At 45.2% G+C, this 27,419-nt stretch overlaps 1 protein-coding gene across 5 annotated transcripts in view; it reads right to left on the bottom strand.

The window, feature by feature from the left end:
- The window catches only part of ANKRD11 (ankyrin repeat domain 11), a 456,185-nt gene that overhangs the window by 207,620 nt on the left and 221,146 nt on the right, over window positions 1-27,419 (bottom strand). For 4 of the 5 annotated variants that reach the window (XM_033940962.1, XM_033940964.1, XM_033940960.1 and 1 more), the window contains one exon: window positions 23,756-23,959. In XM_033940962.1, coding sequence (XP_033796853.1) covers window positions 23,756-23,959 — 204 coding nt within the window. Of the gene's footprint in view, window positions 1-23,755; window positions 23,960-27,419 lie in introns of those variants that run through there. The other variant, XM_033940965.1, reaches the window with a different exon arrangement.

Raw genomic sequence — 27,419 nt, 5'->3', positions numbered from 1 at the left:
AGCGTCCGCATCGGGGCTCCGTTGGATCACGTCACCCATTAGTGAGAATATCTGCCTGCTTGTCCTGGGATAACAGGTGTTATCCAGGGACATCAGGCAGATATTCTCACATGTGGATGATATCATCCACAGAGCCCCAGTAGACAGCTTTAAAAGTGCATTGCCACTTTAAAAACTTAAGAAAGTTCGCGAACTGCCTGCACCGCGTATGTGCAAGTGCTTTCCCACCCGACACAGGCTCGCAGCTCCTCAGTTCCATAAGCAATCTAAGAAGCCAACCAGGGGAGATGGGTGGGTTATGAGAATTATCTGCCTACTGTCCCCAGATAACACCTATTATGGTAAGTAACTGTGCTTTATCACAGGACAAGCAGGCAGCATATTCTCACATGTAGGACTTCCTAGCTTACTAGAATGCGATGGAGGGAGTGTTGGCCATTAAGAAAATAAATTTTACAATACTGTTTGGCCAAAGTGACCCTCCTGTATGGAATTAAATTCCAGTTAGTAGTGAGATGTGAATATATGAACTGAGGACCAAGTAGCAGCTTTACATATTTCATCAATAGGAGTTGAGTGTAGGAAAGCAAGAGAAGCTGCCATAGCTCGGATCTTGTGGGCTGTGATGCAACTCCCAGTTGTAGCTCAGCCTGAGCATAAGAGAAAAGGATACAAACCTCTAACCTCTTCGATACAGGATGTCCCAACTTATTAGGATCAAAGGAGATGAAAAGTTGAGGAGATGCTCTACGTGGCTGAATTCTCTATAAGTAGGAAACCCAGGCTTGTTTGAAATGAGAGTATAAAGAGCAGTTTCTCCAGAATGAGAAAAAGTCTTAGGAAAGAACCCTGGAAGTACTTATGGACTTTGAGAGAACTGTGCAGTATTAAGTAAATAGTAACAGTGGTATCTAGGTGGGGAGTATTTTGCTCCCATGTTATGAGGGCATTTGCTCAGTTTCTTGTATAAGAACTAGTTAAGTGTTTTAATAGATGTACAAGTAATATGTGCTCTGTGGACTAAATTCCCAGAGGGCTTAGCTTTCCTTGAGAGGTAGGCTGCTTCCATGGAGCATAGGCCCGTGTCCTCCGGTCTGGAAGAGAGCAGTGGCTATATTGCAGAGCACATGGCTAGATAAGAACCTGAGTGTAGCATTATTCTCCCACCAGGTTTTTTCACCCTTTAATTCTAACGATCTAACGCAGTTTAAGTTTATTTCTAAGTCTGGAGAACACTGCCATCTCCACAAGGTGGATACTCCCAGTGTAACCCTGATATGCTGGTAGAAAGAAGATACGTAACAGGCTTGAACTGCATTGAATCCATCTGACTATAAGTTTTGTTTTATTTCAGTTATTAAAGAAACTGTTAAATCAATTCATAGTCTGGCTGGTGACACCACGATTACAGAATTAGGAGTTGGCTGAACAGGAACCTCTTGCAGAGGTCAATGTAACTCAGAGAAGTCCTTGCTTTCAGCACAAAGACCTGAGATAAAGATTACAATGAACTGTAGCTGTATAGCACAGTTACTTACCGTACCAGGAGTTATCCAGGGACAGTAGGCAGATAGTCTCACATGTGGGCAACGTGGTGCGGGCTATAGTGGACTTTCTAAATTTCTTAAAGTGGTGATGCAGTTTTAAAGTGTCCGTACCAGGACTCCGTGGATGACATCACCCACATGTGAGAATATGCTGCCTGCTTGACCTGGGTTAAAGAATACAACGAAGAAAAACTATTGCAGCCAGGAAGAAGTCTTGAAGATCAGGTGGGAACTGAGATTGAGTGAAAGTTCTGCTGGAAACCTGTTGATGCCCTCGGTAAGGCTGAAGGCAGAAAAATTTGAATAGGCCCGAAAACAGGTAAAAAAAATTTAACATGAAATAACATGTCCGGTCCTCGAGAGCCGTATTCTAGTCGGGTTTTCAGGATTTCCCCAATGAATATGCATTGAAAGTAGTGCATGCAAATAGATCTCATGCATATTCTTTGGGAAAATCCTGTAAACCTGACTGGAATACGGCTCTCGAGGACTGGAGTTCCCTACCCCTGGTATATACACTAACTTAAAAAGAAAAATCGAAGCAGAAAACAAAAAACTGACAACCTCATGAGCTGGCGTCAGGCAGGAAGGCACTCGTGCATGCGCAGTGCGGACAGTCTCAAAGCTTTGCTTTAGCACTATCCATACTGGGCTCAGTGGATGACATTGCCCATCTGTGAGAATATGCTGCTTGTCCTGGGATATTGTGTTTTTGGGAACGATATCTTCTAACATGCATGTGTTACAAATTGTTATAAATTCCATTATTTGTGCCTTGTTTAGGATTGAAGTATGAACATGTTACCTCATACTTTATTATATTGTATTGGCCGACTATGGAATACAGCTTGAAATATAAGTTATTACTGTCTGGTTCACTTAAATGTACATCAGTTATCAAAATATTTACAGAATTGTTTGGTGCTCTATGTACCCTTTGACTATTGCATTCTGTTGCACTTTATGACTTGGTCATTACTACTTACATGAAGGACTAGGTGGACTCATTGGTCAGAAAGGGTTTTTTCACTCTCTGGAAACTTTGGTCCATTAGAGCATATTTTGATGCTGCATATTTCAGAATTCTGGTTCAATCCCTTATACTGCACCAACTTGACTATTGTAATATAGCCTACCTATCAATTTCCAAGAACTTGCAACGATTACAACTGGTGCAAAATGCGGCGATCAAGATGATTTTGGGTCTAAAGAAGTTCGACCATGTAACTTCTTCCTACCAACTCCTGCATTGGTTGCTGAGGGAGGCTAGGGTGAAATTCAAATTTGGATGTTTCTGCTTTAAGGTACTTTCCAGCCTAGCCCCCAGATATATAACCGACCTTTTCTCTTTCTCAACCAATCGTCTTAAGAGAAGCTCAAACTTGAATTTGGTTTCCCTACTGGTTAAAGGATGTAAATTTTAAAAACATCATCAACATCTCTTCTCTTACCAGGCAGCGTTATGGGGTAAAGATCTGAAACAATTACTCATGCTTGCGAATACTTATGGGGAATTTAGGAGAAACCTAAAAACATATTTGTTCCTAAAGTACTTAGGCAGTTACACTGAACAATCTTTCCTCACAATAACTGACGCCTAAATCATTATGTCACATATATAGAATGGAAAGATCATTAGCGGTACAGAATGGAAATTATAAAAATTTTATTAAAATATGGGAGCCATTAACATCTTTTGATCATGATTAAATGCCATTTTTCTATTAATTTTACACCATATAGTATTGGGAGGGGGGAGGGTTTCAAATTTATGATTTTATAATGAATAATGGGCTTTGAGGGAGGGTAGTGAGAGGGTTACATTTGTATTTATAGATTATAATGATAAGATGTTCAAGTGCTCAGATTAATTGTGTTTATTATGAATTTTTGTACACTTGATGAAAGTTTAAAAATGAATAAAGAATTAAAAAAAAAAAAAAAACCCAACAACAAACTGACGGCTAAATCTCAACTCCACTAGCACTACTCAATCTGTAACTTTTAAATTATTGTAAACCGCATAGAACTTCACGGTACTGCAGTATATAAACTGTTATTATTATTACTTACAAGATATTACGTTTGGAAACTATAAAGACTAGTACTTTCTCATGTGTAGGACCTGCAGAATGGAATAAGCTTCCAGTTCAGGAAAGGGTGCAAAAAAAATAAAACAAAAAACCCAGTGTGGATAACAAATGCAGTGAAAAAGGCGATAAGTGACAAGAAGGCATCATTCAAAAAATGGAAAAAGGACCAGAGGACAACCGAAAGGAGCACAAAAAACACAAAAGGAGTGTCACCAAGTGGTTAGGAAAGCAAAAAGAGAATATGAAGAGAGACTGGCGGGGGAAGCAACAAACTTCAAATCATTCTTCAGGTACATCAAGGGGAAGCAACCAGCAAGGGAGGAAGTGGGACCCTTGGATGATGGAGACAGAAAGGGAGTGGTAAAAGAGGAAAAGGAGATAGCTGACAGGTTAAACGAGTTCTTCACTTCAGTTTTCACGAGGGAGGACACAACCAACATTCCGGAATCCGAGGAGATCGTTAAAGGAGACCAGGATGAAAATCTGGTCCAACTAGAGGTGAGCAAGGTGGATGTCCTCAGGCAGATAGACAGGCTAAAGAGCGACAAATCGCCAAGTCCGGACGGCATTCACCCAAGGGTACTCAAGGAACTAAGGAACAAAATAGCTGAGCCACTTCGACAAATATGCAACCTATCCTTAAAAACTGGAGAGATTCCGGAAGACTGGAAGATAACAAATGTCACGCCCATCTTCAAGAAAGGCTCAAGGGGAGACCCAGGAAACTATAGGCCGGTCAGCTTGACCTCGGTCCTGGGAAAGATGATGGAAGCGCTGATTAAAGACAGCATCTGGGAACACATCAAAAACACTGGGCAGCTAAAGCCGAGCCAGCATGGCTTCTGCAAGGGCAGGTCATGCCTCACAAACTTATTATACTTCTTTGAGGGGGTAAACAGCCAGGTGGATAAAGGGGAATCTATAGACATCATTTACCTTGACTTCCAAAAAGCCTTCGACAAGGTACCACACGAAAGACTGTTAAGGAAGCTATGGAACCACAGGGTGCAAGGGGAGGTCCACCGATGGATCAAAAACTGGCTGGTGGACAGGAAACAGAGGGTTGGAATAAAGGGCCATTACTCAGACTGGCAATGGGTCACGAGCGGAGTTCCGCAGGGGTCAGTGCTGGGACCGCTCCTGTTCAATATATTTATTAACGACCTGGAGGCAGGAACAAAATGTGAGGTTATTAAATTTGCGGCTGACACCAAACTATACAGCAGGGTTGAAAACACGGAGGACTGCAAAGATCTCCAAAAAGATCTGACAGCGCTGGAAGAGTGGGCCAAAAAGTGGCAAATGAGCTTCAACATAGGGAAATGCAAGGTCATGCATGTAGGGAAAAAGAACCCGATGTTCACTTACAAAATGGGGGGATCACCGCTAGGGGTGAGTAACCTTGAAAGAGACCTGGGAGTGATGGTAGACACATCATTGAAGGCGTCGGCACAGTGCACCACAGCCTCAAGGAAGGCAAACAAAATGTTGGGCATCATTAAGAAGGGTATCACGACCAGGACGAAGGAAGTCATCCAGCCACTGTATCATGCAATGGTGCGCCCGCACCTGGAGTACTGGTCGCCGTACCTCAAGAAGGACATGGCGGTACTTGAGAGAGTCCAGAGAAGAGCAACTAAGCTAATAAAGGGTATGGAGGACCTCTCATATACTGACAGACTGAAAAAGCTGGGGCTTTTCTCCCTGGAAAAGCGGAGACTTAGAAGAGACATGATAGAAACCTTCAAGATCATGAAGGGCATAGAAAGAGTAGACAGGGACAGATTTTTCAAATTATGGGGAACCACAAGTACAAGGGGGCACTCAGAGAAATTGAAAGGGGGAAGGTTTAGAACAAACGCCAGGAAGTTCTTTTTCACCCAGAGGGTGGTGGATACATGGAATGCGCTACCGGAGGATGTGATAAGCAGGAGCACGCTACAGGGCTTCAAAGAAGGTTTGGATAGGTACCTGGAAGACAAAGGGATTGAGGGGTACAGATAGGAGTAGAGGTAGGTTATAGGGATAGGATTAGAGGCAGTTACAAAATTAGTCAGGGACACTGTTCAGGCAATTAGGCCTGATGGGCCGCCGCGGGAGCGGACCGCTGGGCAAGATGGACCTCTGGTCTGCCTCAGCGGAGGCAACTTCTTATGTTCTTATGTTCAGTATACATCAGGCAACAAAAAGATCTATGCAGTTAAAAAAAATCATTAAAGCGTCATCTATTTTGTAAAATGAAATGATGGCTGATGCATTTTTGGATGTGCCGGTATTTTCTTGATGATTTTGATATGCCCTTGTAGTTTTAGTTTCTGTTTTTGTCAGTTTTAATTATGTATGCATGGTTGTAATCCACCTTGTTTAAAAGCAGAATCCTTAATAATAAAACCCTTACCGCACATGCGCAGTAGAAAATCTGTGATCCCTGCGTCCATGAGATCTGACACTGTGCCAAATTCGATTTCCGGTTCGTGGGGCGGCTTGCGACGGCTTATGGTGCACGCAGCTAATTCAGTAGTGGTGGCAGTTTGATTCCTGCGCTGCTGCTGCCGGACACCTCTTCTCACCCACGGACCAGCAAACGCAGCAGCCGCGGGGCATTTGCTAGGCCGACCCACTTCAATAATGCGAGGTGGGCCGGCCTAGCAAAAGCTCCGAGGCTGTCTGGGCTAGCGGATACTGGACAGGGGGGAGTAGGGAAAGGAGAAGGGGTACTACTGGACAGGCGGATCAGGTAAGGGGTGCTGCTGGACAGGGGGGGAGGTAAAAGAAAGGGAGAAGGCCCACTGCTGGACAGGGGAGCAGGGAAGAGGTGCTGCTGGACAGGGGGGAGGCAAAAGGAAGGGAGAAGGGCTGCTGCTAGATAGGGGGAGCAGGCAAGGGGTGGTGGTGGTGCACAGCTGAGGAAAGAGAGAGAGACAAACAGACAGAAAGAAAGAAAGCGGCCAAGGAGAGAGAAAGAAAGAAAGAGACACACCCGTTAATGTAACGAGCTTTAAGACTAGTATAAATAATAAACTATAAAACACCATTTTGACTGTAAGATCTATCAGAAAACCTTGATCTAGGTTTATAGCAGTGTTCTTCAACCTTTTTAACACCTATGTACCGGCGGAAATAAAATAATTATTTTGTGGACCGGCAAACTACTAAGACTGAAATTTTTAAAAAACCCATCGCCGCGAGCTCGGTCCCGCAAACCATCTGATCCCATCCACACAAGCCTCAAATAGTTATGATTTTATATTGAACATATTTTATTAAAGTATAAAAAGAAACAATATTCTGTACAATTGTCATTTATAAATACAAATAATACAGGGCAAGAATTAACAAAACCCCCGTCTCATCTCCCTTTCACATATATCCCCTCTACTATCAAGAAAACTGAATAAGCCAAATTATTACAGAATGCTACACAAATATCATGCTAACAGAATACCGCAGTCACACATGGCAGGAATGGTGTTAGGGGAGTGCAACTAAGGCAACTGGCCCCTGGTCAGAGAGGGCCCTAAGCCAGCTGGAAGCTAAAGAAGCACTGCCTGGACTTTGCACTCCCATTATGTCTAAAATCAGCTCTAGCAGGATACATATTTCAAATCTTATATATTCTAATCACAAGATAGAAATAAAATTATTTTTTTCTACTTTTTCTCATCTCTGGTTTCTGCTTTCATCGTATTTTCACTCTCTTCCATCCAGAGTCTGCCCCTTCCATATGGTATCTGCCTTCTTTCTATGCCCCTCTCCCCTTTCCATCCAGCCTGTGCCCCCTCTCTCCTTTTTACATGATTCATTCTGCTCTCTTCATTTTTCTCTCTCCTACACCAGATCTAGCATCTTTGTCCCTCTCTCCTTATTTCTCATCTGACCCCCTTCCCAGCATCAATCTCTCTCTTTCTCATTCCTCTGTCTCTCCCCCTTCCCTCATCTGATTTCTCCATTCCATCCTGACTCCTTCCCCTCCTCTAATCTCCCTGCCAGCTGTTTCCGTCTTATTTTCCTCCTTCCCTGTCCAGCAGTACCCCTTCTCCCTTTCCTCCTCCCCTTATCCAACAGTAACTATCTTCCCTTCCCTTTCCCTTCTACCCTGTCCAGTAGTATTCCCTTCCCCTCCCTTGTTCAGGAGTACCCCCTTCTCCCTTCCCTCCTTTTCTCCAGCAAATATTTCCTCTCTTTAGGCTAGCGGCAGCTCTGTGTGCTTTTAACATCGGCACACAGCTGCCCCTAAACAGTAGTTAAGCCGCGGTTTCATGAGGCAGCCTCAGGGCCTTTGGTAGGCCGGCCCGCTTCAATGATGTGATGTGGGCCGGCCTACCAAAGGCCCCGAGGCTGCCTCATGAAACCGCAGCTAAACTACTGCTTAGAGGCAGCTGTGTGCCGAAGTTAAAAACACACAGAGCTGCTGCTGCTGGTCTGGGGGTGTGGAGACAAAGGTAGGAGGCATATGTGGCAGGAGTCCCGGCATACGCGGTGGAAGGCAGGAGTCCCGGCGAAGGCAGAAGTCTCTGGCATAACAACGGCAACAGGAAGTTGCAAGTCAGCTCACGCCGGCACCTTTTGTTGCAGCAGGGACCCGATTCCTACAAGGACCGGCAAGATTTTTCTGCGGATCGGCACCAGTCTGGCGGTTGAAGAATACTGGTTTATAGGGCAATCTAGATGGTGACCATAGGACCAAATTAAGAATCCATACAGAAAAAGGCTGTTTTACTGGAGGATGGAGGCGCAAAGCACCCTTCAAAAACCTGGCCAAATCTGGATGTGTGGCTCTGGTGCTCAAAATACGAGAGCACCGCCATCTGAATTTTCAGGGAGCCAACTGCTAGGCCTTTTTCCAGTTCTTCCTGCAGGAAGGAAAGCATCACAGATATCAGGACCGAGTTCATGTCTTCACTCTTCGGAGCGCATCAAGCTTGGAAACACTGCCAGGCTTTTGCATATGCGGCTAGAATCACTTTCTTCCTACATCATAAGAGGGTGGGGCACCACTCTATCCAAATATCCTTTGCGCACTAGTTCCACGCGATCAACAGCCATGCTTTAGGACTCAAGAATTCTGGATACTTCAGGGCAACTGGGCCCTGCGTGAGCAGTCTCAGATTACATAGATAATTTGTTGAGGCACAAACGTGAAACTAATATTAAATATATTAAAAATACGTGTTGTGAAATTCAGTTATAAGCAGGGATTCATCCAGACCATATGTACAAAGATATAGCTGACATACTCGAAATCAAAAAGATGAAAAGGAGAAAAATAAACCTCAATTGAGGGAGGTTGGGACTACACAAGTACCCAACCCTCCACTCATCATCACGGGTTTATAAAAAACTCCAAAACATATATAGATAATCAATTCTCACATTTTTCATTCATACAAAATCTTCTTTTTGTTGTTTTCTCAAAGTCTTTTTTATAAATTCAATATATATGTGTCAAGCAGTAAAAGGCCCGAATCCCAAACTTAACCACATTAATTGGCGAGGACTACAGCTGAATGCAATAAGTGTAAGCAGTTGGTAGAGATATGCAGCATATATATGAAGCTGTGAAAAAATACACTCATCTGAAATCGAGGGTTTTCACCAAAGGCTTCCAACTCAAGATCCCGACAGAAAAGACTTTCTGTTTCGCCCGGCAAGGGCTACTTCAGGGGAAAGGTGCCAACTCAAATATCTCTCTGCTTCTTACTGTCTGCTGGTAGTAAAGCCGACTCCTCTCAGGACGGTGCTGGGACTGAGAGACGCGCCCGGCTCAAATAAAACACGAACCGGGCGTCATGACGTCATCAACTACGTGATGTACGATAGGCTAAACACGAGCACTTCTGTCAAATACCCAATTTGACCACAGAAAGGAACATTAAAGGTAAATTTCAGAGAAACGGCTGCCATTCAAAGGCTGTATTTAAGCCCAACGGCTCTAAAGTTTGTAAACGACTAATCCATTGTTGTTCTTTCTGCCATAACATTCTTCTACTGTCCCCTCTTCTCTGAGTCGGGCGCAATTTCTCGATGACCCAACATTTTAAGTTCTCAAACCTATGGCCAAATTGAGTGCAATGAGCAACTATCGGGGCTGTTAATTTCAAAGTGTTCAAACAGCTTTTATGTTCCGTGATTCTAATAGTTAGAGTACGTGATGTTTGACCTATATATAAACGGTCACATGGACATTGAATAGCATATATTATATTCACAGATTGACATGAAGACGTATGATGTAGAACAATATTCTTGCCATCGCTGGGGTTGATAAAATTAGAAATAGTCAGCATTATGTCACAATTTGAACAATGGCCACAAGGTTTGTGACCCTGGATATTGTTTAAATCTTCTCCTATAAAATCTTCCTTAGACGTATGACATAGCAAATCACTTAAGTTTTTATTTCTTGATTGCGAAAAAATAAATCTTTTGTTTTCAAAACAAGGAAGAGTTCTTAATAGGGGGGAGGTGTTTTTTGTATTTCTTGATCACTTGTGGTGACATACGCGTTTGTTTAATCACACATGGAATTATGATGTCATCTAGATGAGGTTTTTTGTACTCTAACAATGTTTCCCTAGGATTATATAACGCACGTTTTTTAGCTCGTTTTACTATGTTTTCAGGATAATCTCTTGACAATAATTTCTGTTTCAGTATTTTTGCTTCTTGTACAAATTTGTCCTTGGTGTTACAAATACGACGATATCTAAGAAATTGCGCAAAAGGAATGCTAGTTTTGAGGTGAATAGGATGCATGCTGTTGAATTTAAGCAACGTATTTCTATCTGTTTTTTTACGATAGACTGAAGTTTCAATATATTGATCTTTCTTATGGATTTCCACATCTAAAAAACTGATGTTCTCCATACTATATGTCATGGTAAATTTGATGGAATAATGGCACTGATTGATTTTATCATTAAATTCTATAAGTTGTTGTGTAGTCCCCAACCAGATGATAAAAATATCATCACTGAATTTCACAACACGTATTTTTAATATATTTAATATCAGATTACATAGAAACATAGAAGGTGACGGCAGATAAGGGCCAAGGCCCATCAAGTCTGCCCACATCAATGACCCTCCCCTACCTCCCTTTGCGAAGAGATCCCACCTTTCGATCCCATTTAGCTTTAAAATCAGGCACACTGCTGGCCTCAATCACCTGCATCGGAAGACCATTCCATCGATCCACCACCCTCTCGGTGAAGAAGTATTTCCTGGTGTCGCCATGTAATGTCCCTCCCCTGATTTTCCATGGATGCCCTCGTGTTGACGTGGGTTCCTTGAAGAAGAAGATATCCTCCCCCACCTCGATACGGCGCGTGAGGTACTTGAATGTCTTGATCATGTCCCCCCTCTCCCTGCGTTCCTCTAGGGAGTAGAGCTGCAGTTTATTCAGCCGTTCCTCATACGGGAGATCCCTGAGCCCCGTGACCATCCGTGTGGCCATTCGCTGGACCGACTCAAGTCTCAGCACATCTTTGCGGTAATGTGGTCTCCAGAATTGTACACAGTATTCCAGATGGGGTCTCACCATGGATCTATATAATGGCATTATGACTTCGGGCTTACGGCTAACGAAACTCCTTCGTATGCAACCCATGATTTGTCTGGCTTTAGATGAAGCTTTCTCCACCTGAGTTGCAGTCTTCATGTCCTCACTGATGATTACCCCTAAGTCTCGTTCCGCTACAGTTCTCTCTAGGATCTCACCATTAAGAGTGTAAGTCTTACATGGATTTTTGTTGCCAAGGTGCACGACCTTGCATTTTTTGGCATTAAAGTTTAGTTGCCAGGTCCTGGACCAATTCTCCAGTAGGAGGAGGTCGTGTGCCATACTATCGGTCTTGGATTTGTTGTCAGGTCCTGTTGTGTTCTTGTCCACTATATTGCATAATTTGGCATCATCGGCGAATAACGTTAATTTACCCTGAAGCCCTTCAGCCAAGTCCCTTATGAAGATGTTGAACAAGATTGGGCCCAAGACCGAGCCCTGCGGCACTCCACTTAACACCTCTGTCGTTTCGGAGGGGGAGCCATTCACCACCACCCTCTGAAGTCTACCTCCTAGCCAGTCCCCCACCCATGTAGTCAAGGTATCTCCCAAACCTATAGAGCTCATCTTGCTCAACAACCTGCGGTGTGGTACGCTATCGAATGCTTTGCTGAAATCTAAGTACACGATGTCCAGGGACTCCCCAATATCCAGCTTCCTCGTCACCCAGTCAAAGAAGCTGATCAGGTTGGATTGACAGGACCTCCCCTTTGTAAACCCATGTTGACGGGGATCTCGCAGATTCCCCTCGTTAAGGACCGCATCCAATTGGTGTTTGATTAGAGTTTCCATTAGTTTGCTTACTATTGATGTGAGACTCACTGGTCTGTAGTTCGTAGCTTCCGTCCTACTTCCTTTTTTGTGGAGTGGAATGACATTAGCCGTTTTCCAGTCTAGCGGGACTTTTCCTTTGCTAAGGGAGAGATTGAAGAGTGTTGATAGTGGTTTCGCCAAGGTGTCTTTTAACTCTCTGAGTACTCTGGGGTGTATGTTGTCTGGCCCCATGGCTTTGTGAACCTTGAGTTTGGATAGTTCACTGTAGACACTATTGGGCGTTATCTCGAAGCTGCAAAACGGGTCTATCGAGCTATCCCCTGTTGGTAGTTGAGGGCCGGATCCCTGCGCCTCACGGGTGAAAACTGAGCAAAAGTATTCATTTAACAGTTTAGCCTTCTTGGAGTCCGATTCTACATAGTTCCCATCTGGTTTCCTAAGGCATACTATCCCTCCTGTGTTCCTGTTTCTATCACTAATATACCTAAAGAATGCTTTATCGCCCTTTTTGATATTCTTTGCTAGATTCTCCTCCACCTGCAATTTGGCCTCTCTGACTGCTGTTTTGACGGTTCTTGACTTGGCCAGATAGTCTTCTCTGGAGCCCTGCTTCCCTGAATGTTTGAAGGAGATGAATGCTCTCTTCTTCTCTTTTATGAGGTTGGAGACCTCCGTAGAGAACCACTGCGGTTTGTTTTTTCTTCATCGTTTACTTACAGATTTAATAAATCTGTTTGTTGCTTCGTGTATGGTAGTTTTCAGTATTGACCACAATTCCTCTACATTATCAGTATCTGCTTGGTTTTGCAGCGACTGATGGATGAATTCCCCCATGTCCTCGAAGTTGGTGTCCTTGAAGCTGAGGGCCTTAGTTAATGTGTTGGGTTTGGTGAAACCTTTTCTGAGGTTAAACCATACCATGTTGTGGTCACTGGATGACAGCGTGTCTCCCACAGAGACATCTGTGACACTTTCTCCGTTGGTAAGTATTAGGTCTAGAATCGCCTGATCCCTAGTTGGCTCCAAAACCATTTGCTTGAGTCTTGCTCCCTTTATAGAGTTTAATAGCCTTTTGCTGCTGCCGGTCGCAGAGGAAAGTGTGTTCCAATTCACGTCAGGCATATTGAAGTCCCCCATCAATACTGTGTCCCCACGCAAGGTGATATTCTCTATGTCCTCGATTAATTCCATATCAAGGTCTTCCTGTTGCCTTGGAGGTCTGTATACTATGCCAAGGTACAGGCATTTGTCCTTTCCCCTGGCCATATTTACCCAAAGGGATTCCCCTGTGTACCTAACATCTGTGATTCTGGTAACTTTGATGTCATCTTTGGCATATAGTGCTACCCCTCCTCCCATTTTGCCCTCCCTGTCTTGGCGGAACAAATTGTAACCCGGTATGACCATGTCCCACCTGTGGGAGTCCGTAAGCCAGGTTTCGGATATTGCCACCACATCTAGGTCGGCGCCCCTCATTTCCGTCTCCAATTCCAGAATCTTGTTGCCAAACTGTGGGCATTGACGTACATAGCCTTCCAAGTCCTAGGTTTGTTATGGCTATCTAGTGATATTCCCGATTGAGCTCCATCGGCTCCTTTGGTATTGTTTGCCATGTGTGTATTCTCCTTAGACCCTGAAACACAGTGTGAACTTACCCCGGATTCGAAAATGTCAGTATCCCCCCTGAACCCGGAAATGTGAGCACCCCCCCCAGATCCATGATTGCTATGTGTATATACCTCAGATCCTGAATGGTAGTTGCAGCTTACTTCATTAGATAGGTTATTAGTGCCCGTACCCTCCCCCAACTTACCTAGTTTAAAGCCCTATGGAGTAGGCGGGCTAATCGGTGTCCAAAGACGTTCTTCCCTCTGCTGGACAGGTGCAACCCATCTGGTCCCTGTAGTCCTTGTAGTGCCTCTCCGTGGTTCAGGAACCCGAAGTTCATCTCCTTGCACCATCCTTGCAGCCAGTCGTTTGCCTTCTGGATCCGATTCTCTCTGGCTCTTCCCTTGCCTCTTACTGGAAGGATCGAGGAGAACACAACCTGCGCATCCAACCTCCTCAGCTTCTCACCCAGGGCGCCAAAGTCCTCAGGTATCCTCTCCGGGGCGCTCCTGGCAGTATCGTTGGTTCCGACATGGATAAGAAGCATGGGGAAGTGGTCCTGGGGCTTGATGAGACTGTCCAAGCAGGCGGTTACATCCTGGATCCTGGCTCCTGGCAAACAGCAAACCTCTCTCGATTGAATATCTGGTCTGCAGATTGGGCCCTCCGTGCCCCTCAGCATTGAATCCCCAATTACCACAACTCTACGCTTCTTAGGGGAGGGCCGTACTGATGTCTCTGGGACCGGAACCTCCTGCTGGATATCTTCCTGTTCCTCATTGTCAGGTCTTCCCTGAAGAAGCTGGAATCTGTTCCTCAATGGGATTTGCGGGGTTGATGTAGAACTACCCTGTGTGTGAGAAAAAGAGACAGTATATGAGGAAGGTTTTTTGTGTTTGCCTGTGGAGGAGGTTACCAGCTGCCAGGAGTCAGCGTCGTCTGTCTCCTCCTGAATTCCAATTGTTGGTCCCAATGAAGCATGTAAGACTGAGACCTCGGTCCCTTTGCAGCTGGACAAGATTTGCATACTATGGTCGCCTCGGTCAGTCTGACGCTACTATTATCACCAGTCCTTGGTGCATCATGGTCCTGCACAGAAATCTGTCTATCATAGTCCACGGAGGGAAGACATCAAGAAGTCAAGCCTTTGGCCAAGGCTACAACAGGATGTCCAAAACTCGCCGATGCCATCAGATCAAATGTTGGGCACCCCTACCAACCCACAATCCAGGTGAAGGCATCCTCAGACAGTGACCACTCCCTGAGGAGTCTTCCAGCTAAAGAAATCCACTTGCACTGTCCATTCCTGCCACATATGCCACCAAGAGTGCTAAGACATGGGACTTCACCAACCGAAACACTATGTGGGCTTCCAAGCGACGACGACGGAGAATAACACGGTGACAGAATTTGTCACCATCATGTTCCCACGTATAACCGCAGGATACCATCCCGTATCATTCTTTAATGTCTATCTCAATCTTAGTCCTTCTACATCAGCATTCTTTAGTGCAAGGCTTGAGGGTCAGTGGCTATGCCCATTCATACTCTGATTCTGGTTTCCCGCGATTATCCATGGGAACAGGGACGGTGACAAATTCTGTCACCGTGCCATTCTGTATGAAGAGTACAGGAGCACTCTTGGTGTCCCCCTGGTGAATGACATAGGCCACCGCCATTGCATCGTCCGAGAAAACTTGTATTGCTTTGCTCATTGTGTTCCTGGATGCCTGAAGCTCCAAGTAGTTGATCGACTACTTCCTCTGAGAAGGGGACCAGCATACCTGAACCAGATGCCCTTCACAATGTACACCCTTCAGCAATACAGACTGGCGTCCATCATCAGAATCACCCATGCAGAGAAGTGAAGGGGAACTCCACTGGCTAGAGACTGAGACTCCAACCACCAGGCTAAACTGTGATGTGCTTCCACTGTCCAAGGTAGCCACTGCTGCAGTGCATCCTTCTGCGGACACCATCAGGAGAGAAGTGCATCCTGGAGTGGACGCAAGTGTGCTCTTACCCAGGGCACCATATCCATGGTCGTTACCATTGATCCCAGTAACACCAGGCTGTTGAATGTGTCTCGCTACAAAACTCCCATATCTGATGCACGAGTTCCTCTCTACGGACTTCTGGGAGGAATCTGGTGGCTTTTCCAAAAGTTGAACACACAGACCAGCCTCTATAGAGCATTTCTGCTTTCAGATTTGGACTGGCCTTCACTCCTGGTCACAATTGTCCAAATACGGATGTACCTATATATCCACTCTGTGTAGGTGTGCTGCAACTGCCAACATCACTTTGGTGAAGGTGCTTGGCACTGTGGCCAGCCTGAAGGGTAAGGCTGCAAACTGGAAATGTTGCTCCAGCATAAGGAATCACAAGAACTTCCTGTGCTCTGGGAAAATGGGAATGTGGAGATAGGCCTCTATCAAATCCAGCAAGGCGAGAAATTCCCCAAGCGCCATCCAGAAACAAGGTACCATGAGGGCCACAATGACCTTAAGGTCTAGAATTGGCCTCCAGACTTAAGACTCTCTTGGGCAAAATAACTGCAGAATCCGTGATCCGCAGAAAAGGATCCCTGCACAAGAAGGCCTGAAGCTCCGAGACCTTATGGGCAGATGTGATCGCTACCAGAAAGACAATCTTGATGGTGATATCGTGCAACGAGGCCTGCTCAAGGGGCTCATAAGGCGGACGAACCAGCGACTGGAGTACCAGGTTCAGGTTCCACATCTGACATGGAAGCCGCAAAAGAAGCCTCAGCCGAATTGCACCCCACAAGAAATGAACCACGTCTGGATGGGACGCCAGCGAACCCCTAAACAAAACAGGCCCTAAGCGATCTGTACCCTGAGCAAAGACACAGCAAGCCTCTTCTTGAGGCCAGCCTGCAGGACTCCAGAACGTGGGAAACCGAGTAATCTGAGGGATCCATCTGCGCACTGAAACACCAAGCCTGAAAACACCTTCAGGCCTTTTGCATAGGCTGCCACAGTGGATTTCCGCTTGCTATGTAGTAACGTAGCAATGACCGTGGTCGAATAGCCCCTGGCTGTCAAGGCAGCGTGCTCAATAGCCATGCCGTAAGGCCAAAATGGTCCGGATCTTGCATCGCGATCAGATCTTGAGTGAGGAGACGTGTACGACAGAGAAGCTTGAGACACTGACCGCAGTGGAGCTGGACCAGGACCTTCAAGGCCAATCCAATGCCATCAAGATCACCGGGCCCCCATGACCTGCAAAGCGGTGCAAAACACACCCTATCATGGGCCGTGGAGGAAACACATAGAGGAGACCATCCCGGGGCCAAGACTGCACCAGAGCATCCAGCTGCTGGCCTCCCACCGATGGCTGAAAATCTGTCCGCCCACTGATTCACTATGCACTCGAACGCTCTTTGGGAGAGGTACCATTCTTCCGGATCCAAGGTCTGACGACTGAGAAATTCTGCCTGAACATTTGCTACTCCCGCACCATGAGCCACAGACACAGAGCTACCAAGTGCTTTTCCACTCAGGAAAAGAGATGCCGAGCCTCCAGACCCAGAAGAGGACTCTCCTGGTGCCTCCCTGTCTTGTAAATGTAGGCCACCGCCTTTGCGTTATCCAAGGACACACGGACAGCCTGACAATGGAGGCACCTCTAGAAACGCAGCAAGGCTAGGCGAATTGCCCTCAGTTCCAGGAGACTGATTGAGGATCTGCTCTCGGAGGTTGACCAGCTGCCCTGGACTGGGGCAGACATATACACTGCTCCCCAACCAGACTCACATCCATGCAAAGAATTACCCTGTCCAAAACCCTCAAGGGCAGACCTCTGCACAGGATCAGAGGGTTCAACCACCACTGCATGCTGCTGCGCACCACCGTTGTCCAAGGCAGCGGCATTATTAATGAGTCCTGTTGCGGACTCCACCGAGACAGCAGCAACTCCTGGAGTGGGCACAGCCTGGCCCAGGCCCATGGAACCACATCAAACGTTGCAACCATGAGTCCCAGGACCTGCAGATATCACCAGGCCTTCAGAGCCAGAACTGTTAACACTTCTCAAATGGTTTATTGAAGCTTCACTTTCAGGCCTCTGGAAGGAATATCTGGTTCCTGGCTGTGTGAAACCGGACTCCCAGATACTCTAAGTCCTGTGTTGGTTTGAGACAGCTCTTTCTCAAGTTGATTACCAGCTCAGCCGTTGCAACAAATGGACTACTTGCTGCACTGCCTAGCACCTCTCTTCCAAGGAGGGGGCCCTAATCAGCCAGTCGTCTAAGTTAAGTATGGATGGACCAGGATCCCCCGAGCATGGAGGTGGGCAGCCACCACTACCATGATCTTGATGAAGGTCCTGGGCACTGATGCAAGGCCGAACAGCAGGGCTGCGAACTGGAAGTGTTGGTCCAAGACATGGAACCGCAGAAACTTCCTGTGCCCCTTATGGGGATATGAAGATACGCCTCCGTGAGATCCAGGGAGGCCAAGAACTCCCCTGGCGCTAATGCCATGATAACCAATTTCACCGTTTCCATCCTGAAGCGTGGGACTTTCAGGACTGCAATGACCGCTTTCAGGTCCAGGATCAGTTTCCAATCTTTGGAGTTTTTCTTTGGAATGATGAAATATATCAAGTATCTCCCTCAGCCAAAGTCTTCCTTTGGTATGGATTCGATAGCCGCAATATCCGCCAGATCTCGGGTATATTATCCACATCAGCTGACTATGTGAAATGCCTTGAGGTATCAAGGGGGATGGAAAGAGATCCGGATGCGATGGCAGGCCTGAAAATTTCTGCACCTAGATCCCTTTGAAGTTCAGGGTCTGCTGGCTGGTAGTCTTTGGAAGATCGTCCAGACCTTTTCCATAGAGGGTAATTCCATAGTTCCATAATACCTTTAAAGGGTAATTGACTTGTAATTACCCCTGCCCACTGTCTGATCAACAGCATCCTGAGAGCGGAAGTAGAATAAGTAGACATTTTGCTCAGAACTCTGAAAAGATTATACAGAGCATCAGCTGTACAATCTACTCCAGACATCAGAAACTGATAATCCCTCAGCCACTGCCTCCCGAACATGGCATAACTTGGAGTGGCAAGCCAGGGTGATAAATGACGCCAGTGCAGCTGCTTTCAAACCTGAGGCCGCGGCTTCCAATAGCTTATTAAGAACAAAATCCAGCCTGCAGTCCTGAACATCTTTTAATACCACACTGCCTTCACTGGGAAGAGGGGTACACTTGGTAACCTGCGCCACCAGGGAATCCACATTTGGTGGAACAAAGAGCTGGTTAAATTCATCATCCAGACCATTAGCATTTTTGTAATGTCATAATGAGAAGGGAAACGTGGTCTGCACTTTTGTGCTGCTCAAATGTGAGCACTGTGCAGCAGAGGAGTCCCTATCTTTAACTCCTGGAGGGATTTTGTGATTACACTTCCCCCTCCCCATTCGCGGTTTCGGCAATCGCGATTTCACATATTCGTGATTTTTTGGGGAGGGGGAAAAAAAGAAAAACCCCCACAGTTTAGCCTTCCCCCCAGCATCCCGGCCTTACCTGGTGGTCTAGTGGGCTTTCGGGGCAGGAGCGATCTTCCTACACTCCTGCCCCCTGGAGATCACCAATAGGAAATGGCTGTGGGGAGTTCCCGTCGTAGTCTCGAGAGAATACGGGAACTCACGGCAGCTATTTCCTAATGGCAATCTGCATGGGGCAGGAGCGTAGGAAGATCGCTCCTGCCCCGAAAGCCCGCTAGACCACCAGGTAAGGCCGGGATGCCGAGGGGAAGGCAGGAGGGAGGCGGGGGTGGATCAGAGCCAGACCAGAAGATATTCACGGTATTTCACCATTCGCGGTCAGGCTCTGCCCCTATCCCCCACAAATCTGGAGGGAGAAGTGTACCTCCAAAAAATAGTGTGTGCATAGTTGGATCCTCCTTGAGATTAAAGGCCTCCACCAGATCCAGCTTCTCTAGAATTGAAGGAGGCATCTCCAGCTACTAAGGATCCAGACTAAGAAAGTAAAGGGATTGATATAGAGCCCTCATTCTCTCAATCCTCCACAGACTTGACCTCATCTTTTGCATAGAACTGTTGCTGGGGAATTGCACTCGGGGGGGGGGGGGGGTACCCACGGCACCAGCATGGCAGTGACTCTTGTTAATCACATAAGCTTCAATCATCATATTGATGAATTCAGGGGAAAACCTCTGTCCAGGATGTGGACGCTCCCGAGCTCCTTTCTGGGGTTTTATGCCAGCAGCACGGCTGCACTTTATCAGGGATGCACTTCAGCTGCTCCCCAGCCCAAACCTGGACTTTTTGCCTGGCCCTCACACCATCTGGACACTAATACCCCTCCCCCGAGAAACTAGAGGAGGCTAAGCCACTGGATCCAGCCTCCCCCCCCCCCCACCCCATGTGCAGCGTGGCATGTAGGACACAGACGATCCTCAGATGACCAACTAGCACAAAACTGTCATAAATCCAAGGTATCTTGCCATTATACCTGATTTTGATCAAAATTGAGGTGTTTTGAGACAAATAAAGACTTTTATTTTCAAATCGGGAAATCCAAAAAAGCCCACTGTGGCAGGGATTTTAACGCCAAAAACGGCCTGTGGGAGCTACACTGGGACCCAAAAACTAGCTATTTGGGGATTTTGGAGGTGGGGGACCCTGGCTCTAACCCCAGAACCCCAAAAAATTCACTTTTAAACTCTTCTACCCCGACATTGTTGTTTGTTTGATTTTTAAAGGATGCTAGCCTGTTGCTCGCTGTGGTGAAGCTGTACACAACTTACAAGGAGAACATCTGCCTCAAAAAAACCTGGAACCCAGACTGCTTGTCTCTTCAGACTGCCTCGAGCCCAATGATCAGCTACAGACCTCAACCCCCACCAGAAACTTATATGCGCATACAGGGAGGTCAACCCTGATCCTGGAAAAACGGCCACAGAGCCAATCAGTCAGTGCTCAAGCCAACTGCAGACAGAACCTGGGGCGAGCCTTGCTTCCAAGAGAGTAGTCTCTGAACTCCTCGACTGTTAGTGCAGGCTGTCTAAGTGGGTGCACTGCAAGGCAGTCTGCCCCTTGGATGCAGACTTTCGACCTTAGAATCTGCGCTCTCCCGCAGCCAACGATGTCCCAAGATGGGATCCTCTGCAGCACCAAAAAAGTCTCGATCAGAAAGCAAAAAACCAAAAATCCCACCCCCCACAAATGAATTTAATTTAAAAAGAAACACGAGCAAAAAAAGACAGTATCCTACCATCTCACTTGTCGAGAAACAACTGAAGAACTGGAGGACAGCCCAGAGAGATGGGAGGAGGAGCAAAATAACGTTAATGAACATAGTAACAAAGTAGATGGCGGCAGATAAAGATCCAAATTGTCCATCTAGTCTGCCCAATCTTACCCTCTTTAAATTACTGATTTAATTTAAATTTTCCATCTATGCTATTTCTGGGCCAGAACCCAAAGCTCTGCCCAGTACTGTGCTTAGGTACCATCTACTGAATTCTCCATCAAAGCTCATTCCAGCCCATCTAAACCATCCGAGCCGTCAAAGCCCTCCCCAGCCCATCCTCAATCAAACAGCTATATACGGACACAGACCGTTCAAGTCTGCCCAGTACTGGTCTTGGTTCTTTAATATATACCATTATTTTATGATTCGAGATCCTCTGTGTTCATCCCAAGATTTTTTTTTAAATTGTCACCGTTTTCCTCTCCACCACCTCCCTCGGAAGTGCATTTCATGCATCCACCACCCTCTACATAAACAAGAATTTTCTTATTACTCTTAAGACTACCACCCCTCAACCTCAAATCATGTCCTCTGGTTTTATCATTTTCCTTTCTCTGGAAAAGATTTTGTTCTACGTTAATACCTTTCAAGTATTTGAACATCTGAATATCTCCCCTGGCCCTCCTTTCCTCTAGGGCAGGGGTATCAAAGCCCCTCCTCGAGGGCCGCAATCCAGTCGGGTTTTCAGGATTTCCCCAATGAATATGCATGAGATCTATTAGCATACAATGAAAGCAGTGCATGCAAATAAATCTCATGCATATTCATTGGGAAAATCCTGAAACCAGACTGGATTGCGGCCCTCGAACAGGGACTTTGACATTCCTGCTCTAGGGTATACATATTCAGGTATTCTGGTCTTTCCTCAAAACTGCTACCATTTTTGTCATCTTTCTCTGGACCACTTCAAGTCTTCTTATGTCCTTTGCCAGATATGGTCTCTAAAATTGAACACAATACTCCAAGCGGGGCCTCACCAATGACCTGTACAGGGGCATCAACACCTTTTTTCTTCTACTGGTTATGCTTCTCTCATTCTGGCAACAGCCACTGCCTCGTCACAGTTTATTTGCCTTTAGATGAGGGGTGTCAAACTCAAAATCACATTAAAGGGTTTAAATCCCAAAACACAGGCTAAGTCGTGGGCCAGACCCCACACATCTCTGCACCAAACCTCACCCCCATAATTGTAACACCATTTTTCCATTCATTTTTCATATACACATACACAATATAATCTTATTAACAACACATAATGGTTAACCACAAAATTAAACTACACAAAGCACACTGTATGCTTCTCAACATTCATTCTTACCAGAACACAGTGTGCACAAAGCTGCAGACAGCGGCTCCTCGCGCCTCATCTGGAAATCTTACATTACATTACATTACATCAGGGATTTCTATTCCGCCATTACCTTGCGGTTCGTTGTGACATCAGAGAGACGGCTTATAGTTCAGGCGCAGGATGTGGGTAGGAGCCGCCACCTGCGGCTTTGTGCACTGCGGCAGTAAGAAAGAAGAAGCCAGCCAGAAGATAACACCGGGAGCGGCAATGAAAACACTGCATTGCACCGCGGGCCACATAAAATGGCTAGGGGGAATGGATTCGGCCCATGGGCCTTGAGTTTGACACCTGTGCTTTAGATCTTCAGACACTATCACTCCAAGGTCCCTCTCCCCATCCGTGCATATCAGCCTCTCATCTCCCAGCACACACGGCTCCTTCTGATTACTAATCCCTAAATGCATTACTCAGCATTTCTTTGCATTGAATTTTAGTAGCCAGGCATTAGACCATTCCTCTAACTTTTGTAGATCCTTTTTCATGTTTTCCACCCCCTCCTCGGTGTCTACTCTGTTACAAATCTTGGTATCATCTGCAAAAAGGAAAACCTTTCCTTCTAACCCTTCAGAATGTCGCTCACAACAGGTTCAGTCCCAGCACCGAACCCTGAGGAACTCCACTACTCACCTTTCCTTCCTCTGAGCCAATTCCATTAACCCTCATCCTCTGACGTTTGTCCATCAACCAGTTTCTAATCCAGTTCACCACTTTGGGTCCTAACTTCAGCCCGTCAAGTTTGTTCAAGAGCCTCCTATAAGGAACCGTGTCAACGGCTTTGTTGAAATCTAAGTAAATTGCATCTAGCATATGTCCTTGATCCAATTCTTTGGTCACCCAGGAAAGCACTAGAAAGCCTATTCTCAAAGTTTTATATGAAAAGTAAGTTTATATGAGAGATTTACTTTTAAGTTGTTTTTGAAAGAGTCCAATTACCATGGGCTTAGGTATTTCTGGCATTTTTTAAGAACCTTTAATTGTTTTTATTAATTTTTGTGAACATTTTTTCCCCCATATACTTTCTGTATATAGAGTTTTATTATATCTATATGTTATGTTCTGCTAGAGATATAAGTATGATTATTTTTTATGTGATTTTAATTTATATTTCTGTTGCTAAGAGCTTAATTAAAACTAGGTGGCTTAAGAAATTAAAATTTATTTAAAAAAAAAAAATAATAAATATATATATATATATATATATATATATATATATATTTATTTATTTATTTATATATAACTGTTCTACAACTTCCTAAGGCTCTTCATAATAAATACATCTTTGTTCTTGTAACTGGGGTTACACAACATTTTATAACTTCTCACTGGTTATAAATACATGGAAGGCAATCAACCAAATCCTATTAATAAATAAATAGTTAACAATTAATAAACTGAACTGAATTAAGGGCAGGCACAACCTAAACCCTACAGCCATGAGAATTATACATAGGAATAATCAATGAAAACTACATTGAACCCATGAGATAAACAATGAACCCATGAGATAAACTTACCTGCAAAATCTTTAACATTGACATCGGCTCCCTCACTTATGAGCTCCTTAATTCGCCGTGTGTCTCCACGAATGGCGGCTCGATGAAGACGAGTTTCTCCACGCTCATTTCTCTTGTTTACTTTATCTTTGGTTTTGGAGGCAGAGTTTGGAGTTCCCTTCTGACCGACTGCACACTGAGGAGGATGCTTTGGTGTTGTGTCCACTGCATGCAAAAAAGCAAAACAAATATTGGTACATGAGACATTATAAAAGAAAGAGACCTTTAGAGGGAGCTCTTGCCTCACTGTCTCTAAAGAAGAGAAATGTTCAGTTTAACTGTTACATTTTCATACACGATGGCACTGGTAAAACAAATCAAAAGATTAAAACCTATCATCCCCTCAAATTAAAAGTAAAACTACTTACAGAAATAGAAGCTAATGGTAGTCCACACGACAGGTTCTGAATTTAGTTTCATGATAAACAAAGTTCTCAGGCCCTTTCCATTTAATCATACTTTAATCACTTGTTGGGAAGTAAGGACAGTATTAGTCAGACTTCTAATACATCAGCCACATAGTCCACCCCCAACAAAAGAAGCTAAGGGGAAAGCTCGACAGCTTCACTCTCCAAAGTGCACAGTCTAGAAAGGCAATTGTGTGTGACAAAGGACACTGCTGAAGCAGCTTTGACCCCCCAAAACCACTACCTCAAAAAGTCTCCCGAGAACTACATCCACTCTGTGGTCCTGCATATCCTTCAGCACAACCCTGCCTTCATTCAGAAGGGAGGTGTGCTTAGTGACCTAAGCCACCAAGGAATCTGCTCTAGGCTGACTAAAGAGTTGCTGACACTCTTGTGCCATAGGATATAGACGAGACATGGCTGACACTACTTTGAGAAAAAAAAGACATCTATATATTAAATATATACCATCCTCTTAAAGGTACATCAGACAAGGAGACTAAATGATACCAAAATACTAGCTTCTTACTTCAGTAATCTGAGTTCTGTTAGGATACATAGGAGTCCATACTTGAGTTGATTCTCGTTTCCCATGAACTGCAGAAGGATATCCCTTTAAGAACTTGAAAATCCCTCCCCTTCTGCAGTGGAACGCAGCACCCTCCCTCAGTTGGAACCAAATCAATCAAACTCCACAGAAACATAGAAACATGACGGCGGATAAAGACCAAATGGCCCATCCACAGTAACCTGAGAGATCCCACGTGCCTATCTCAAGCCTCTTCCGGGAGACTTTTCCACGTATCTACCACCCTTTCCGTAAAAAAGTATTTCCTCAGATTACTCCGGAGCCTATCACCTCTTAACTTCATCCTATGCCCTCTCATTGCAGAGTTTCCTTTCAAATGAAGAGAGACTTGACTCATGCACATTTACATTAGGTAGGTATTTAAACATCTTATCATTTTTCCCCTCTTCCGCCTTTCCTCCAAAGTATACAGATTGAGATCTTTAAGTCTGTCCCCACAAAGACCACATACCATTTTAGTAGCCTTCCTCTGGACTGACTCCATCCTTTTTATATCTTTTTGAAGGTGTGGCCTCCAGAATTGTACACAATATTCTAAATGAGGTCTCACCAGAGTCTTATACAGAGGCATCAATATCTCCTTTTTCCTACTGGCTATATCTCTCCCTATGCAACCTAGCATCCTTCTAGCTTTTGCCATCAGCTTTTCAACCTGTTTGGCCATCAAGATCATCATAAAGAATCACACCCAAGTCCCGTTCTTCTGTCATGCACATAAGTTCTTCACCCTCTAAACTATACCGTTCCATCGGGTTTTTGCAGCCCAAATGCATGACCTTGCATTTCTTAGCATTACATTTTAGCTGCCAAATTTCAGACCATTCTTCAAGCTTTGCCAGGTCTTCCTTCATGTTATTCACACCATCCCTGCTCTGCAGCCCTTAGAAAATCATCCCATAGTCCAGGAAGCCAAAACGCTCTCGAAGACACCATCCACGTAACCACGCATTCATCTCCAGGATGAGGGTTTCTCTGCCCTGGCCTTTACCTTCGACAGGGAGGATGGACAAGAATACCATCTGCACACCTGACTGCTTCACCTTCTCTCCCAGAGCCACAAAGTCACTTTTGACATGTTCACAAGGGTACCTGGCAGTATCATTAGTGCCAATGTGGATGAGCAGCATCGGATAATAGTCATCAGGCTTGATGCGTCTCGGTAAGCTCTCTGTAACATCTTGGATTTTTGCACCAGGTAGACAGCATACCTCTCGTGACATCATGTCTGGTCTGCAGAAGGGAATCGCCATCTACCACTACCTTACGCCTCCTAGTGGTCACGGAACCAGTAATTTTTGGGATCTCAAGCTGTCCTTCCTCTTCGTGGGATGCTCTCATCTCCTCCACTTCCAGGACAGCATACCGGTTCTTCAGTTCAAGGGCAGGGGAGTCACAGTACCAATCTTGCAGTGTTCCGTAATCTGAGTCCAGCTGCCTTCCCTCAGCACAGCCTCTTCTTCCCCACTGCTGGAAATTTTTGACGCCTCATGAACCATTTCATCAATGTACCTCTCATAAGAAAAGAGAAGGAGAAGCATGGGAACTTACACAGCAAGAAACACCTTCTGCTCAAACTTAGAAAATAGAACAATGAGCAATAAACATTTAACAAGTAGAGAATCAAAAATACTTGCATAAGTAACTCAGACCCAACCTGCTAAGGGTAACAAGCAAGAGCTATGGGACCCTCCAAGGAGGAAAGAGAAAGGGAAACCTCCAATTCCTGAAACACATCTTTTCTTTATCTTAGGTATGCAAGCAGAAGACTTGACACAGACACTGGCAATGTCCAAGGCAGAAAACAAGACTACATAGGGAGGGCGGTATGGACTCCTGTGTATTCTAACAGAACACAGTTTACCGAGGTAAGAACCTAGTCTGTCGTTCTGCTGCGGATACAAGAGTCCATACTTTAGCTGATGTATCAAAGCAGTTCTATACATCTAAGGAGGAACAGATGAGCCTGCCCGCAGCACCGAAGACCCAAAGGTTTGCAGAGAAGCACAAGTATCAGTTATGTAGATTTCATCAGGTGAAACAGCCTGAGATTCCGCCTAGGAGGTCACTACACCTCTTATTGAATGTGCTGCCAAATAGGTGGCTATTTCCCGATAGAAATTTAGGAAGAGGAAATTGCCATGCAGATCCATCTGGCAACAGAAGCTTTGGAAACTTGCCTACCTCACTTTGAGTGACTGGTCAGTACAACAACATAATCAGAAAGCCTGGAGTCATTAGTCCTCTTCAGGCAGAGGAGCAGGGCCCTGCACACATCCAGCTTGAGCAGAATCTTAAATCTGTTTGGCTGAACCTGTAGGCTGAAAGGTGGGCAACCAAAGTTCCTGATTAATATAGAAGGCGGACACTACCTTTGGAAGAAAGGAAGGAATCGTGTGCAAAGTAACTCCCGACTCCGTGAAACAGAGAAATAGTTCCCTGCAGGACAGTGTTTGCAATTCTGAGATCCTTCTTGCTGAGAATATGGCAACCAAAAACACTGTCTTGACCATAAGGTCTAGCAGGGTAGCCTCTGAAAGAGGCCCTTCAAAAACACATAGAGATCCCAAGACAGGAATGGTATGTACAACTAGACTATATCATTCCTGATTTCTCACTATCTCATGTGAAA

Source organism: Geotrypetes seraphini, chromosome 4 (assembly GCF_902459505.1).
Source record: "Geotrypetes seraphini chromosome 4, aGeoSer1.1, whole genome shotgun sequence".
NCBI classification, from domain to species: Eukaryota; Metazoa; Chordata; class Amphibia; order Gymnophiona; family Dermophiidae; genus Geotrypetes; species Geotrypetes seraphini.
This window is presented reverse-complemented; position numbering and strand designations above follow the sequence as displayed.